Genomic DNA, 18,012 nt, shown 5'->3' with positions numbered 1-18,012 from the left:
CCAGGGAAATACAGTTATGGAGGAGTTAAAACTGTCCAGACGGAATCAGAACTGATGCTTTGGGGGGGCAAAGCCCAAGGATAATTTCTCCAGGAGGAAAAGCTTTCAAACGCTGTTTTTTAATTTGGTTCACCATGGTTTTCCTAAGCAGTCATTTATCCTCTATTACCCCCCAAATATTCAACTAATACTAATGACAAACAAACAAGCTCCTTAGAGCATTAGCAATGCCTTGATACAATAAATACTAGGTATTTCAAGGTACATATCTATTAATGAAAGAAGACTGTGCTGCCTTGAGTTACGTGGCTAATTGCACCCGTGTGGGCACTGATCACCAGCTCACATGCTGTAAATTAACAGGCTCAATTATTCTGCAGCAGTTTGTGTGTCCATATCCAGATGTTGATATTGCAGCTGTAAACACGTAACTCATATAGCTAGTGGGGCTCCGAACTGGGAAAACAAATTGTGTTAACTGCTTCAAGTTTGAATACCGTATGACGCTTAGTCATATTTAAAGCAGGAAGCTATAATACACAAACACACATTTTTTTACATAGATGTACACATACACACACAAACACGCTAGCAGGCTCCAGGGTTCAACCACAATTTTGTTTTAGAGAACACAAAATCAAACCCAATTTTTCAACTGCATAAAAATTCCAGTTGGCTTAATTTAACCTCATGTATCTGACTGAGCTCCTTAAAACAGCTGGCAGGCCCCAAAAATCTGCCAGTTGCAAAAAATTTTAAATATGAGCCAATACTTGCCCAGGCTTTCTATATGTAGGATTCAAAAAGTATACCTATTTCAGGTGTCTCCCAGAAGGCAAAAATAAACTTCTGATGATCTCTCTAATCCTAATCTCAAACCAGTTTCCTCCTTCTCTGAGTGCTTCCCCCTCTTTGCTTGCTCTGCCCGCCTTTGCTCTCTGCGTGGGCTAGCAAAGTGCTTCATTCAGGAAAATCAAATAGATTGTGTCCACTAATGAGGAACTATAATGCCCTGGACCATGAACAAATGCCACTCTGATATTTTCCAGCTCCATTCCAAGGAAATGCCTCAAGTTTGTCTAATTAAATTACTTTTCTGCATTGTTGCCTCGCAAGGCAAAACTGTCTCATGCTAATGCCTCTGTGAACTCAAAAGAGAATCTCGTTTTAAAGGAAGGTTAATACTAAAATTGGAGCCAGGAGGTTAAGCTCCCAGCATTTCTGTTTGTGAAACAGAACAACTTTGCTGTTAAACCGTTCGCTCAGACGAGCAGGAGCTCCCAGCCATGCTCCTCCTGTTCAAATCAACCACGGGCTGGACCATGGGTTCAAATGAACCCGTGGTCCAAAGCAGCCTTTCCTTTGATAAAATCTGGTCCACGTCTGCATTAGTTTATGAATGAAACGAGCCTGGCAGGCTTAAGTTCATCTTCAGGGAACGCTTTTCAATATGTGCTCCCAGTCGCGACTTGCCGTTGACTGTGGGGTCTGCACGAGACGACCCCAAAGTGCCACGCATGGTTGGCGGCTTTCCAGGGGTACGCCGGGCAGAGCCCCACCGCCTCTCTCGGCACCGCCATAGCTTCTAACCAGGGAAGGACTTCCAAGTCGATGAGCCAGGCTTGGCTAAGTTTTCTCTGCCGGACATCACCACCCCCCAAGTCACTCACCACTGCTGCTGCTGGAAGAGGTCCCAGGGGAAGGCTGCAGCGTAGCAGGGACTAGCTCAGGGCAGCAATAGCTGGGGAGCATTTATGTCGCACGGTGCAAAAAGGGTCCCTAGGCGCCAGCCCCGAGAACTCGTCCTGCATCCTAAGTACTTCCCTTTGGGTTTATTTGATTTGCCTATTTGTACTAAGTATCAGTTCACACTGCACCAGTCATAGCTGAAACATTGTGAGAATCAGACACTGAAAAAACCTGGATTTTGATAGATCTGCCCGTCATTTACGTATCTGAGTTAAATGTGCATCAGAAAAGAATTACAGGAAAAATCCAATTACTTTTTTATTATATTGCTAACTAAACTATATGGTCTCTAGGTTTCCTCCTGACCTGTAATTAAGATTTGCTGCACTGCACAGCAAACATGTCATCTAAAAAACCAAAACTCTTTTAACCTACATCAGCTGTGAAGTTTTGCTTTCGCTTTGATGAATTCTTACTGATAACCTGGCTTTTTGCTGGTTCTCCAGTTTCCAGTGGAAGACGCAAGATTAAGCAGAGATGATGAATCATGGGTATGCATCAAGATATTTCCACATCTATGCATTCCTCAGAATCAGAATGATAAAGATCTCCTCCAGGGTGTTTGGAGAAAATTAATTGCTTGTAATTCTACTTCTGAGAAATTCCCTATTTTCAAACTTAAACCAAAAATAGATTGGCAGCAATCACTCTGTCTGGCAGCAAGAGTCTCGCATTAACATTTTTACAGATGTGGTAGACAGTTTGGGAAGATGAGCTTTATGTGAAATCTAATGACAGGAAAAAATGGTCTTTGGTGAACAACTAAGGGAGATACTGTACTGAACATATGACTGGCTTTAAAAAAAAAATCACYGCCCCCGAGACTCTGTCCTGTACCAGCAGCCAGGTGGCCAGCTTTGCTTCTGAAAATCCCAAAAAGGAATCCATTGTCTAGCACAATGAAGATTTGGCTTTTCGATTTCCTTCCTGATCAGAAGATATTGCAGACACCTCTCATACAGGAACAACCTTCATGTATTTTAACATCTCCCTCTATTGCCACTGAAGTATTTACAAGTACACACACACTGACTAATTATGTCTGCTCTTCTACTCTCCTCCTGTTTCATACTTGTAACTCCACATTGGAGAAAATTTCCTTGAAGAAAATGAGTATTATCTCTTTAGCATATATTCGTATTACCTCTTTAGAGTATCCTTAATTCTCTGAGCTCTTTTCATGCCACACCACAGGAAAATTACACCCAAATAACAGATTCTTGATCACTATGAAAATCACTGTTTGTTTTCTGCTGAGGAATATACATGATTTATAAYAGTAATACATAATGTGGTAGTAATGAAGGATGTTATCAACCAAAAATCTGCCACACAYTGGAGGATGTTTGAATGTTTGATGCATCATTCCGTACATCAGGACTGCTTTCACTACAGGTTTTAACTTTCAAGATAAAAGCTTTTCTTAAAGAGTATTTACAGAAGGTAAMAGGAATGAAGGAGGGGTGGGCATTAAACAAAAACTAGCAACCCAGCTTAATTTTTCCTGACACTGAAAAACTCCTGGGGAGCTGGAACAKAAACATCTATGGTATTTGGGCTGAATATTGAACAAAGGTGCTGTAAACACGACTACGGTATTTGTAAACAATTATATTTGTCCACAAAATCTGAAAATTTTGCACAAAACTGAGAGTTAAATGTTCACAATCTAGATTACCTACAACTCATCTCATGCAACGGGCATTCAGTATCTATGTGACTGGTTATTGGTTTTGCAGAACTGTATTGGCCAGAAAGGACCACCACAGGTCAACTAGCCTACTACTCTGCTCAAAGCAGGCTCCATTACAAGAAGATCCTCAGGGCCTCATCCAGGCAAGTTTCCAGCATCTCCAAGAACGGAGGTTCTCCACCCTACAGCCACCCAAGTAACCCTCTTCTGGCCTTTCTCCAGTATGTCAGGATCATTTTTGTACTGAGGATCTCAAAACCGGACCAAGTATGCCAGAAGCAAGCTCAYCAATGCCGAACGGAGGGAAATAATCACTTCCCTCAACCTGCTGGCTACAGTCGTGCTAACATAGTCCAGGATGCAGTTGCCTTCTTTGCTGACTAATGTTCAACTTGTCCAAGACCTCCAGGTTTTTTCTATAAATCTGCTTTCTAGTCACCCCCAGCGTGTACTGTGGCATAAGGTTAATCCATCCGAGAGATACGACCTTGCATTTGAGTGTGTTAAACTTCAGGAGGTTCCCATCAGCCCATTTCTCTAGCCTGTCAAGATCCCGTTGAGTAGCAGTGCTGCACTCCAACATCTAAGACATTAAGGTACTCTGTTTGCCTATGTGAACTGAAGGAATATACAAGAGATCATATATTGATTCAACAGCTGTTGCTTTGTTGGAAAATATGCGATTGTTTGTCATGGAGATAAGAGATTTCAAGGGAACTGGGCTTCATTTTGCCAAGTCTCACTCCTTGCAGTAGACCCAGTAAAGTCATCAAGATTACTCACGTGTCATACTACTTGAACCCTAGCTTAGGAGTTACCTGGCTAGGTAGCTCAGGTTTTATTTAGAAGYAAATTAATGTTGAAAAGTTGGGTTCACTCTAGAAATACAACTGGTAGAAATAAATACAAAATGTATCCTTTTCTTAAGAAAATCTCTTGCCTAAGCGGTTTTTTGAATCATAGTGTATTAAACAACAAACATGGCGCTCTTCAAATAGTAGCAGCTACCAGTGGTCTACACCAAAGTGTAAGTGCAAACAGTCCAAAGAATATCACACAAAAAGAACTGCTTGAACAAATTTCACTTCCATACATGACTGTATAAAGTTTCATCCCCCAATAAACTAAAATAAACACTCAGAAAGACTGCCACACCATAGCAAGATGCAATAAGCCCACTGAACTTTTTTTTGCAAATAAACTGCTGTGTGAAAATATGTGCCATCAAGATGGCACAATCTCACTCATCCTCTTGTTCTCATCTCTCATTTCTTACTCTTCTGGTTTTATTCACTTCACAGAACAAATGTGCTCAAGTCCGTCCGGTTTTCAACTCTATCTTCTCTCAGTTACCACAACTCCCTTCCCTCCCTTAAGCAAAAACCARTTTACCTTGCTTGCATCTAATCTGAACGTTGCTTGAACAGCTTTGACCACATTATTCTCCCTCTCCATCTTTTACTTTACTCCTACACTATCTCCACCTTCTTACGACTCGTCACGAGCTGCTTACCTTCATTTTCAAGRGTCTTGATGCCTCATCCCTTCCCTATCCAGCACTTCAGAAGATACTATTCTTCTCTCTATTGGTTGTGAGCTCTCATCACCATGACATTGCAACAGGCGTTTGAGCTTTCTCCTGTGCTTTCACTTTACGTTTCAGTTTTCTGTAGCTGACTATAAATATATCACATTATTTTGAGACAAAATCTGGTTTTCTTCTTCTGTTAAAAAAAGAAATCTCATCTTCCGTTAGACTACACTTGTGCTGAGTGCATGTGTTAACATGCTGACTTCCATCGCCTTGTTTTCTCTTTCTATCTCCCTATTCACCTTCACCTGCTGTTCCTTCTCTTAAATCATTAWCACTCACGAGTAACTAATAGTTGTATGTTGTTCACAGAGTATCTGGCAAAACAGGCTTCTCTTCTCTCACTGTGACATCTTAGTGGTGATGTTATGTGCATAAATATTAACAGCTGCCCCGTGCAACCCAAATGGAGTATTTTATYTCTACTAAATCTATTCTTCTTATTGAAGTAACAGCACTCAAGCCAGGAGGGCCAAGATGGAAGCAAAGCAGAAACTTACCTTCTCTTGATGGTAAGCATTGCTCCTAAGAGGATAATAACAAACATCAGAAGACCAGCTATAACTCCAGCCATTTTCACTGTGCTGTCAACTTGCTTTTCTGGTTCCACTGCATTGGAATTCTGGGTGGAAGCTCCTTAAAAGATGGAGGCAGAGGAAGGAGGAGATAAAAACAGAACTTGTAGAAATGATCCAGTTTTAACAAGCATTTGAAAGCCTAATGGCATACTTGCAATCCGCTAACTGTCCATCTAACCTAATTCTTTGCCTTTGATAATGGCTAATGCCAGATATTTCTAAGTAAAGTGCAAAGTCCCAGTGTAATACAACTGACAATAATATTTTACAATATTAAACTGCAGTAGGGTATTTATTCTTCTGATGCATTCAGCATACCCAGAAGCAGGAGGATTAATAGCAGTTACAATTACCATCTCAAGTAGTTTAAGTGAAGGTACAATCCTTACTCATTGAAATAGCAAATGTTAAAGTCTGCTGTGATATATCCCATAATAGTTTGTAGAAACATTTTTTTTTCTTTTAAAATCAGGATGCATTGGTATTTCTCACTATACTAGAGCCTTGAGTTTTGTAAACATGCAATTACAACTATGCATGTATCAAGYGTTAATCCAACCCACAGAGCATCCTCCACACTGTCTGAGGTATTCCATGCATGAGTTCTTCTCCAGCCTAAGCAAGACAACATGACTTTTACTTCTAAAAAAAAAAAAGAAAAAGAGTACAGCCTATATATCTAACAATAAACCATTTTTWGAAACTTATTATTTGCAAACCATTTCCTCTTTTACTTACTTGTCATGATCTGACCTCAAGGTTCTGTTACTCCTCCAACAACTGCAGAACGTGGCCCTTCTCTCTGCTGCTGGGACCACTCATATAGTGCTTATTATATACCTTGGGTCTGCTGACTTTGCTACTTGCTGTACAGATTTTTTTTCCAGATATTGCTTAAAGCACTGAGTTTGATTTAGAAAGGCCCACAAGATTTTAGTCATGGCTCTTCTGAAGACTAAATGACTCTATTTTTTATTATATTCCTAAAGTACTTGATTCTTGCCAAAAATTACTGCTATTGAACTTGATGGAGTTACAAGATTCACGTTACGTGAGATCACAATCTTATCTTGGGCTTTACCTTGACTGTTGAATTCTGCCWAATCTTCCTCTACAGTTTGAAAATAGTAGGAAAAAGGAATCAAAGGGGAAAACAGAGCTGTCAGACAACTGTCATGTTTTGCTCTTCTAACCACTTTGTACTGTTGACTTTCAGGAAAAGCTGAATCAATCCCACCCAGAAATCAGACATTTTGGGACATGATGTCCAATTTAGCCAYGGTTTTGGTGAGAAAACAGAAAGCCTCACTTGGTTTATTCTTGAGACATTTGCTACTTGTTAATCTGCATGTGTTTCAGAAGATCTCTGTCTGCAAAGATGACTACCAATGGTTACTGTGATCAAGTCAAGGAAGTGAACATAGGGCTTCCTAATATGCAATCAACAGGGCCTGAGCTGATGGACTGCGGTGGGATGAGGATCTGATCCTGAACAAAGTAGCATATTCTACTCTCAACTGTATCTTGAAGAGTAAATATAAAACAAATGAAACATAAAAGCAAGACAAGAAAAYTAATCACTTGCAGTGATAAAGATACAATTTCATTTTCCCTAAAGCTGAGCTGCGGTGTTTTGCCACAGCAAAGCACAGTATTTAACCAAGCAAAAATTTTCTTTTCTGTTTGAAAAGCACGTGTAATTTCCAGCTTTCCGTCCCTCATGACTTCACCAACCTGCTATGTGCTGTGTCCAAYAGCTCTCTCATTCAATAAGAGCTCCCTGGCAAACTTTTGTGAGTATATGTCTGAAAAGCATTAATAGGACTACAAGCCATAACAGCTGTGTATCATCTACGTTTGGTAACATTTCTTACTATTTTAGAGCAAATCTGTCCAAGAGGTGAGCTACACCCCATCCAGACAGATAACCCTGGCATTGCCACACAGCAAAATAAATGATAAAGTACAAATTCTATCCTGTAAATGGCTAAAACTATACTTATTTGACCTGAAACTCAGAGGTACTCCAAATTATCTTCCACTTGAATCCCAGTTGGTCCTACAACTGTAAATGACAGGTATTGGAGAATGGTTTTCTAGTATGGTCAGATGCCCCAATTTTGTACAATCTGAATGTCCTCATATATTGTGAACCATGTTAAAAAAAGCCAGCCCATGCTGTCAGCTCCATCCTCTAATTCACTAGATTAGTTTGATTCTGCCAGGCTGTTGCTTATCACTACAGGCAACGAATGGCCAGTGTGGGTTTTTTTTCCCTTCCCTTTGTAGACTACCGCACTTTCAGAAAGAGAATAAAGGCTGATTATCCATCCTGACACCTACACACTGTGGTGACTGATTCACTTGAAACTCCTATATAACTCCCTCTCTCTGTATCTTGGCAAAGGCCAACAATTCCTTTAGGCTACTAGTCCAACCATTTATAAGTTGTCTCTGCTAATAGCGTCTAGGAAYTGATAACATGACAGTGGCAGTAAATTCCCGAGCCTCAGCATTCTTAAAGCTCTGCAATCAAACAGTTCTCTGAAGGAGACCATTGCTTTCTTGCATTCTGGGGGATTATCTTCCTAGTAGATGCCTAAATCTCCCATAGTTAGCTGCTCTACCACCTGCATTGCACCAGCTGCTGGTACCCAAGAGCATTTCTATTCTAGCAGGGGGGAGGGTCTATGAGCCATTGTTGCAGCTGCAGAAGATGACTTCTACTACTCTCCACTGTTGTTTTTTGCTGCCATTTTATGTATTTCCTTGCCTTCAATAATTTTTTGGATTAAGTTCTGCTTCTCTTCTCTACATGCATGCATAAAAATTTAAAATTCTGTGAGCAAAAAGCCCATAAAAACTGCTCAGTGGGCCATTTCACACAAATGTCTTTAAATAGCCTTGGAATGCTCTGTACTACTGTACTGGAGGGGCCAACCTTTTCCTTCTGAAAAGTAATGTTTCTATACTGCTGAGATCATAAGGGAAAGAAAATAAACTATAACTCTAGTTTCTGGTGGTGATATCCACCACATTTCTTGGGATAAATTGTTTCTCGTACCTGAAGGAGGATATTGGAATAATGGAATATAGGACAGGTCACCACTGCTATTACTSTGTGCATTGCAGGGGCACCCAGAGGCCCCTGTCAAGGTCAGGACCCCATTATATTGTAATAGCACGAAGTAGGACAATCTTCTGCCCTACGCTTGCTTTCTTAATAAGGTAGGCAAGTGACAGAAAACATGGAGCCAGAGAAGTGAAGAACCCAGATCCCTTGTCTCCCTGTCTGTGTATTACCCACTAAATGAAGTTATTTCTTTCAGAGATGTGTATATGTATGTACTGGGACTGCACAGTCCCAGAAGCTTGACCGGAATCTGACTTTCATAGGCACTGTCCTTCACCCAGCCCTATTCTACATCTACATCTATCTGAAGACTTTAATCCTCTCCTAGAGACTCCATGCTGTTTGTTCAATCCCTTTCAAGATCCCTGAACACAGAGATCTGGCATCTCGCTGCTACACAGAGCACAGCGCAAGCAGCACATTCACGAGGGATGCAATTCTCAGCGCATCGCATAGATGCAAAAGCACAAAGCAGGGGGAAATGGGTTCTTTTGCGAAGTTGCTAACCTCATCAATTTGCAAGAAGTCAGGTTTATGGATCATCAAGCAGTGCCTGTTTTAGTAATGCACTCACGGGTACCCCAGGCCTAATCCAACTATCCTGTGACTTACACTGTAATTCACAGATACCTAAATACCAGACTATTCCAGTAACATGCAACTACTGGAAAAAATGGTTTTCTGTTGTGCCAGAAAGTTAGTTTCYTACAGCTCCTTGGGGCTTTCAAGCCTTTAAATTCCTCCTTGTTTTATATCATGGTCAAAGCTGGCAGAGCAGTGGCCAAAAGTTAGTAATCCACTTCTTAGGAAGAGAAATTTTGAAACCTCAAATGAATTTCACTACCAAGGGCTGCCATCTGTATACCAGAGTTAAATCTTTCAGAAGGTTTCTTCCATTTGAAAACGTTTCTGTCTGCAAGAAGGAAGAACTCCATTGCTAAACTTCCAGATTTTACCAGCTGCTACTAAAGAGCAGAGTGTGCCTCTCTCAAAATATTAAGAAACTGAAAGACCACCCACTAACCCACAAGAGCTCATATGTGAACTACACATATCCAGAGTGATTCACATGTTCCTTAAATTCTCTTAAGGCTCATGCAAAGCGAACAATAAATTATGCTACCTATTTCGCAGAACTGGACAGAATTAAGGATACATCTCCGGCACTATAGCTAGTCAACAGCRGAGCTGAGGACTGACGTTTCCGGACTGACATCCTGCGGTAACTGTATCAGACAACAGAGCCTTCACAGACAGGAGAAAGTYGGGGAGAAAGAAAAATGGCAGCTAGGAAAAAGAAGACACCACAGCAATCTTCCACCCAGCCATTATGGACAGCCACCTCATTTGAAAACCATATGCCACCGGGTGTGAAGTCACCTTCTCAGAGGAGGTAACACACTGAAGAAACGATGAAAGAACGATTATTGAGCACATGTAGCTAAGCAGGACTGATGATATGAGTTTCTTCCACAAAGCCTGTCACATAAACCCCAACTGAAGCATTCTTTATTCAAATCAGCAATTTCAATATTACATTAAAAAAATGTAACTGGTAGAGCGGATAAATAGAAGAGCCACAGGCATATCCCTCCTCCATAAGCAGGAGGAAAAGAGAAGTATTTAAGTGGGATTTCTAAGAGGGGAGGCATAAAGAAAAAAGGTGGTCGGTCTTGCAGTGGAAGTGGTACTACCACATCCAACAGCAGTGTTACTGCATCGGAGGGAGAACCATTGGATCCCACAAGGACAGCAGAGGAGGAAAAAACCAAATGGCTATAGGGCTGTAGGGATTGCTGGGCTCGACACCTGGGGGCAAAGGCACCACACGCGAGTGAATAACGGAGCGTCAAAGTCAGAGGAGCAAACAYGGATGGGAGTCTCGACCACAGCTGGGTGTCAGGAAGACCCAGAAAGGGGACAGTAAGCCTGGCGAAAACAAGGTTTGGTCTTAGATTTATAGCACCTAGGAATACCACTTCCTCAGGTACAATGTCACTCTCAAAACACACACTACTCAGAAAAAATTACTTCACAACAGTATTTAACCCAGAAGAATTAATGAAAAATAATGGGTTAAAAATTCATAATGAGTAAAAATGAGCTACTCAATTACTCACAGTAATTTCTTTGCAGCACATGCTAGCTAGGCAGCATGCAGAATGTAAAATTTCCTAACAGACCTAGAGGCTTATTTTCAAAAGAGAGTTATTCTCAAATTACTTGTAAACATGGCTTCCTTTTCTTTTTTTTTTTTTTWAATGCTGTTTTCTGTGCTAGTGGCCTACAAATGATTAAAGCATCCCTAACTGCAGAAATATTTTCCCTTGCATGTTCAGATCCTGATGATATCAACTCCTCTGACAACATCACTTCTGCGATTCAAATACAGGGGTACATAGACAGTTACGTGTAACTAGATAACATTAAGATAGCAGTGGAACAGCATCGTTTTATATCCTGAGCTGTTAGGCAGCCCGGGAAGCAGCCCAGACCCTCCGCTCCAGCTGCCCTGTGCTGGGCGTTGTGCACCCTGCCGCAAGGCACCTGACGTGACACAGGAGTTTCTTTTGCAGGCTGAAGATTACAACGTGGCATTCCCATTTTTTTAAAGAAAGCTTAAAAGGAAGCAATAGGGAAGCAWAGGGAAGCAATAATGAGAGCCAAAAGCTTTCAACCATAGTCTAAGTGGAGAGAAGCAGCAAGACTGAGTAGCCTTGGCAAGAATGAAAGACTAGAATTTATATGAGGGATTAGCAGGCAACCAGGGTGAATCTGCAGGAGGATGAGGGTAAACACGCAGCAAGGAATCAAGTTTAATGTTACTAAACTGAATGAGAATTTAAAAATAGCTCTAAGAAAATAATTGATTCTGGAGAAACCAGTAAAAACCACTACACAAAGACTTTTCTTCTCTCTTTCTCTTTTTCTTCCTCTTTCTTTAGAGCAGAGCCACTTAATTTGTGCTACAGGCAGATTTTCGGTCCTCAGGAATGAGAAAGGTTATTACATTTTCTTGAAAGAGGAGCTCAGATGAAGAGCAGCTGTTGTGATGTCTACAAGTGATGGGATGGTTCGCAAGGTGACAGCACATTTCCACTGCAACTCTCCACTTCYGCAGAGCTAGTCAGGGGCTAGCTTTAAATTATAAAACTGAAGAAACTGAAGAGAAAGTAAAGTTCCTGTTATCACAAGGCCAAATTTACAGATCTGACTTCATTTTTTGTATCACTTTAATTAGAACAGGGAGCTGAATATTTTCAATGACAAACACATTACAGGGCACGAGTAATTATCATTTGCACACAGCCAGTCCTCTTTAAGCACTAACTGCTTTCGTCAYGGTTATCATTAAAAACTCACAACCAGACCAGCAGCAAACTTACAAAACCAGTCAGCGAAGTCCAGAGGCGGCTATAAAATGAACCCTGAAATAAGGCCACTTTTCCCATCCGCCTGCTCAAAGCTGCTCTACATCCCATGGTGGCCTAAGAGAACAGGGTCCAGCAAGACTTCACTTTCGAGCTGAAAGCCCGGCATGCAGCGGAGGACACCCACCACCMTCTCGCAGACAGGGACTCACACGGCCATCGCTTGGTCAGTCTGCGTACCCACCCGTTACGCGCCCTGACGAAAACAGYGGGCAACTTTCTGGCAAGTTGAAGCAGCATTTTCCCACGGGTCTCGGACGAAATCTGATTTTCCTCTACAGTGTTATTAAGAAATGGCCTATCCCACACCTACCTCTCTTCTCACACATCCTAATGCTGCTATGTAGGCATAATAATGATAACAGTCTGCTCACAAAAACCTTTTCAAGTGACCCACGGGAGATGAACGATGGCTGATACTTCTAYGAAAGTATCTCCACATGTAGGGAAATGGTGAAGAAATATCGACTATCCAGTATCTCGATGGGAAAATACAAGGRTAGGAACATGCAGCTCCTACTGTCTTCTAAAATGTAACCATCTTCTGGCTTTGATGACCAACTACTGCTGTTTTTTCCTCATTTGGCTRGCCGCTGGTTCAGCTGCAAACAAGGGTGTCCGTATGACCCAGCAGCCATGACCACGGCATCATTTAACACCAGCCCTATGGGGCAGGATGAGGACAACAGCCTCCAGAGCACGCTGGGGAAATCCCTGCCTACTCTGAATCCTGGAGATTGGCTCACACAAAAATAACCAATTCTACTCTGGTTTAAAAAGCCTTCTTTTCTGAAATGACCTGGAGTGCCCCAGCAATGGCTGCTTTGAAGTGATTAGCACAGTAGACCGTAGAAAATACCTATCCCAAATTTTACCTTAAAACTTTGGCCTCTCCCTTCTCTCTGGTTATGCTAACGGGGGAGCCCTGGCAGAGCTCTCAAAGAGGCAGATGTCCTCTAGGTGCTGGGCTGAGGTCAGTTAACTCAGTTAACCTGTAGCCTCATCCAACTCTGCACCAAGTTCTCCAGTAATTCAAAGTTGGATCATTACCTCATTGGGTTAAGGAAACCCCCAGAACAGACATATTTCATCCCTCTATACAATTCTGGATACTAAGTTTGGTAAAAGTGAGGATGCTCACTAGTTATATGGGCATTCAAATGCCAGGAAGTTTGATCTGTCTTCCCAGTGGGGAATATTTTTCATTAAGAGTAACATAAGTGTGCCTGTTATTAACATTTAATTATGGTGATATATGAACCTCTGCTCAAAAATAACTTTTAAAAGTCAGACTTGTTCAAGAAAAAAAAGTATTTTCATGCATCCAACTTAAAAAAATGCAATGAAGTCTTCTGAAATAAATAGCATAAAACAGAATAAACCTGTCAAAAGAATAACATTCCTGTGTATCAAAAGAGAAAACGCAATAACAAATAGATTTGAAGGAGGACAAGATCTGTTTAAAAAATACATTATCTGTCTACAAAAACAGAATATATTTCAGAAGACAATGRAGCCTTCTTAAATGAATTTGAGGGAATAGAACCTATTAAAGGAACTGTTTTCAAATGCAGCAAAATCATGTGAGTAGAGTGTGGGGAGATGCCTCCTGATTTTAAATTATTTTTGCACTATTTCTGCTGAAGACTTTTTTTTGGGCGGGGGGGCGGGGGGAGTATGATTTCATTGGTCACTTTTTGGACCTGGATTCACTTTTGCAGTCTTAAGCTTGTTACATGCTCATCTTCCAGGCAGGCCCCTTTGCTCAGTGACAGCATTTCTCCTAGTTGCTGATGCACTACAGAAACACAGGACCATTTCTCTCAATTTAAAATGCATTTGAGCTCCACAGTAATGCCAATTTTCTTTTGTTCCAGTTTCACCAAGCTGTCTTTATGTGTAGTTAAAGTAACTGATGTGTGAGGAAGTCATACCTCTCKAGGATCAACCACACAGCCCTGGAATAGTCCTACAAAAGTTTTATCCATGCCAAAACTGAAAAACTATCCTGCCTTTCCCCCCTCCTTTCTTATGACATTATGCATAACTCTCTCATGTCCCAATCCTACGCCTATCGAGCTAAAGTAGAATAAAGTATTTCCACAAGCTAGTGGGATTTCTTTTCTATTTTTGAATTTTCTGGAGCACCAAGACAGTACAGGCCACAGTGTTACATACTACAACACGCTCTTAGGAYACACAGACCTTCAGGTATGTTCTGATGGAAATCTCCAAAACACTTAAAACATTTTGAACTTCGCGTGTGAAKGAGCTTCTATGAATGAGCTTAATGCCATGTTACTGAGGATTTGATTCTGCACTGCCTCCTTTTCACTCTAGTTAGAATAATTCAAAAATTATCTTCCCATGCAGACAAAACATCAAACAAGAGGTCACAAAGCAGCTCAGACTTCCAGAAGTTGTAATAACCTTCTTTTCCCTGAACTGATAATCACCTGTGCTCAAGAGGCTGGGCGGGTTTCGGGTGGTTACCTGTTGCCTGCCTATTACTGCTAAGAACAAGGAAAACCGTTCCCAGGCAGCATGCACAAGAAAACAAAAAAGAAAAAAAATAAAAATGTACCTTATAATGATAAACTTCCATTTTTTTTTTTCAATTTGCAAGAACTCACATTTAGAAGAAAGAAGAAACGAATATCAAGAGATAAGGAACCATAAATGAGCCCTCTGCCTTTGTTTCAATTGCACTGTGAAATTAATTTAATGCACTCTAAGGATACAAGAGGTAACTGCTCTCTTTCTGGTAAGAGTTTGCAATTTTTCTAATAAAGTATCAATATAAATATGTTGCTTTAAGATAGGGAGAACAAGTCAGTTAATTCAGAAAGAATTGAACACACAAAAATAAATGCCATCAAAGAAGCCAAATGGTAAAACTAATAAATAAATTAGTTGAATGAAAATTGTATGGCAGAGAGCTGGTAAATGGGAGTTTCATTATAAACTTATTTTAAAGTGTATTTTATGCTTATGATAGGCTTCCAAGTGACTTATACTATAAAAGACATCACTAATTTAAAAASAGTAGCTGTCCATCTGAGGAGATACATTTATGGCTGGAAGCAGTAAGAAATCCGAGACCAGCAACTCTGAAAATAAATACATACACAGATACAAGAGGTTAATAAYGCTTGTGGACTTAAGACATGCTGACAAGATGTGAAATGGCTACACAGACTGGACAAATACAGAGAGCTTTCTGATGGGTTGTCAAATGTCACCACAGCAAAAGCTGACAAATCTCTGCCCCTGGCCATCTTCACTGGCATCAGTCAACTCTTATATTGAGATGCTGGAGGGTCAGAAATGTGCTCCACAGGCCCTGCTGGGTACCCACCAACTGTGCTTCAGAGGAYGTGCTGCTGCTGTCACGATCTAGCGTGCTGAAATGCTGGAGTGACCCTGACATCTAAGCCAGTGCATGAAGATTTGCAAGACCTTCCCTGAGACCATGAGGAGCAAGTTCCTTCAAAGAGAAGCAGCATGCAGGGAAGGCGTGCTGCAGAATGCACCCCATGAAGGAGGCAAGCAGCCCTGGATGGAGCTGAGCTGAAATGGAAAGCGCTCAACCCAACCAGTCAGGTCATGCTAAAATTGAGATCTCTGTGACATAAAAGGGGAGGATGGAAAACTGGGAAGTATCCAAAATTCTTTTTAATGGTCTAGAATATTTTTGAAGAGGCTTCTTCCTGTCTACTTCAATTCTATTGTTTCTGGGGCAAAAAGAGCACCGCACTGCAGCCACCTGAGGTAGTGACGACGGAAGAGCCTCATGAACCTCTCAAACAGAGCTACTCAGCTTCTGAACTGGTGCCTTGCAGCAAGACCCAAGTCGTGTTATAATCCCCCAGTAACACACTGCCTGACACATTTTATCACTTAATTACTCCCACATTCATGTTTACTGCCCTTATTAATCCAGCACTTCAAGAAAATACTTGCCTTGCTTATACATAACTTGATTCTAATCTATTTTACTGGTATAAATCAGAACTCATTTCACTGATGTTAGTGGAGTTATGGGAGTGCCAAATGTCTAAAAATCAGGCCAATCGCCAGAAATGAACCTGTAAGAGAATAAATGTGTGCTACCGGTGCCAGTTTGTGTCAGTTTGCAAACCAGAACTAGCCTAGACTCCCCAGAAGTTTATTCTTTCCATCGCTCACCAACACTACAAGCAAAGATACTGCAGTCATACCTTTGCCAGCAGCTCTGATGAATTTGTTCAAGGCAAATTACAGATTCACTCAYTCTAGCCTCAAGAATGTTGCAAATAAAGACAACTGCAGGGCAATGCCACTAAAGATGATCAATACAATGAGCGGACAGAAGAGGGCACAGACACAGCTGATCAGCTAGAACATCTCAATCGCTCTTTCATTAGACACAATGTAATTACAGTTTCCTCAGTGCCTCTGTCTCTTGCTACCCAGTAGAGACAAGGCAGATACGAACCTGCTCTTCAGGGGCTTGGAGGTAGTGTGGCTGCACCTCATCCGCATAAGCAGTTCAGTTAACACAAGGAGAAAGTTCAGCCTAATGACATGTARGAATCTTAAATGAAGAAAAAGCTCCAAAGCACAGAACCACCTTATTCAGCTACTGCTCAGCTGCCTGTACACCACAAGATTTCCAGGAATGGAAGATAACAGTACCTTATCAAGACTACAGATTTGCTTGTGGTGCTACCCGCCTTGTGTGCTGTAGTCAATATGGTATCTCAAGAGGCAAAACTGGCCTAAAATTAGCCACAGATGTGCATATTTCCAGTGCCATTGCTAATGGTCAGGTATGAAAAATGCAAAACTGCAAATCATAGAACAAGGACAAGAAAAAACAAGAAAGCACCACCTATGGAAAAAAGTATTCGCACAAAAATTTCCACAATCCCTGTATAAAGACAGAAGACTTCTGCCTAAAAATCAAAAGTTATATCCATTGAGACAGTGAGAATAAACACTAGTACTACCATGATCTCCTGCTCTTTCCATTTATGTCAATCAGAAAAATGCTAGAGTAAGATTACCATAGAGCAGTGCCTTCAGGCATCTTCATGTTCTACCCATCCCTTTCACTGCTCTTATTAGATTAATATTACTAAGAGATCCCTTTTTTTTAAAGGGGCCAACATTAAGAAATGATAGAATAAGGGTAGTTTATGGACTCTTCTTTCTGACCTAGCAGGTCAATGACAATTAAATCATTTTGCAGAAGCCAACTAAGGATTAAACACTTGYGGATCTTTTCTGAAATACCCAAATTAGACTGTGCAGAACAAAAGATGATGTAAGAATAGGATTTTTCAAGCTGATTTTTTTTATTATTTTTAATCTGWACAACTGTCATAGAACAAGTATTTTTCCTGTTAGCATGACAGCATTCTTCAACCAACTCCCAAAATGGGAAGCACTGAAATGGTTTCCAAAAAGTATGAATCCAGTTTCTCTGGCCTCATGAAGAGACCTCCAGTAACATTCTGCGAAACCCTCGATAAGCTCATTTCACCCAGACTTACTGTATCCAAGCCTACTTTTTCTACCACCAGAAAGCCAAAATAAGGAAGCTGAAATGGGCATGTTACTCACAGGTTGGAAAAACTGAGGGGGAAGGAGAAGAGATTGAGACAAAAAGGATGTTTCTAACCTGGAGATACAAACTAAATGAAGATTTGATGAGGATTTTTTAAAGAGGAAAGCAGTAAGAGATCATGAGGACCACCACAGCCACAGACAGAAAGGAAAGAGGGCAGAAACGGCTCATCCTCCTTGGCTTTCAGTGGTGACACAACCGCTTACGGTACCAGCAGTTTTGAGTA

At 41.0% G+C, this 18,012-nt stretch overlaps 1 protein-coding gene across 1 annotated transcript in view; it reads right to left on the bottom strand.

Annotated features, from left to right (window-relative positions):
• The window catches only part of PTPRT (protein tyrosine phosphatase receptor type T), a 458,251-nt gene that overhangs the window by 63,384 nt on the left and 376,855 nt on the right, over positions 1-18,012 (bottom strand). Inside the window, exon 14 of the mRNA XM_085313918.1 lies at positions 5,534-5,669. Within this exon, the coding sequence (XP_085170044.1) occupies positions 5,534-5,669 (136 nt within the window). The remainder of the gene's footprint in view (positions 1-5,533; positions 5,670-18,012) is intronic.

Source organism: Rhea americana, unplaced genomic scaffold (assembly GCF_003343005.1).
Source record: "Rhea americana isolate MKP2758 unplaced genomic scaffold, rheAme1 scaffold_4, whole genome shotgun sequence".
NCBI classification, from domain to species: Eukaryota; Metazoa; Chordata; class Aves; order Rheiformes; family Rheidae; genus Rhea; species Rhea americana.
Note: the sequence above shows the minus strand (reverse complement) of the source record. Positions and strands in the feature narration are given on the sequence as shown.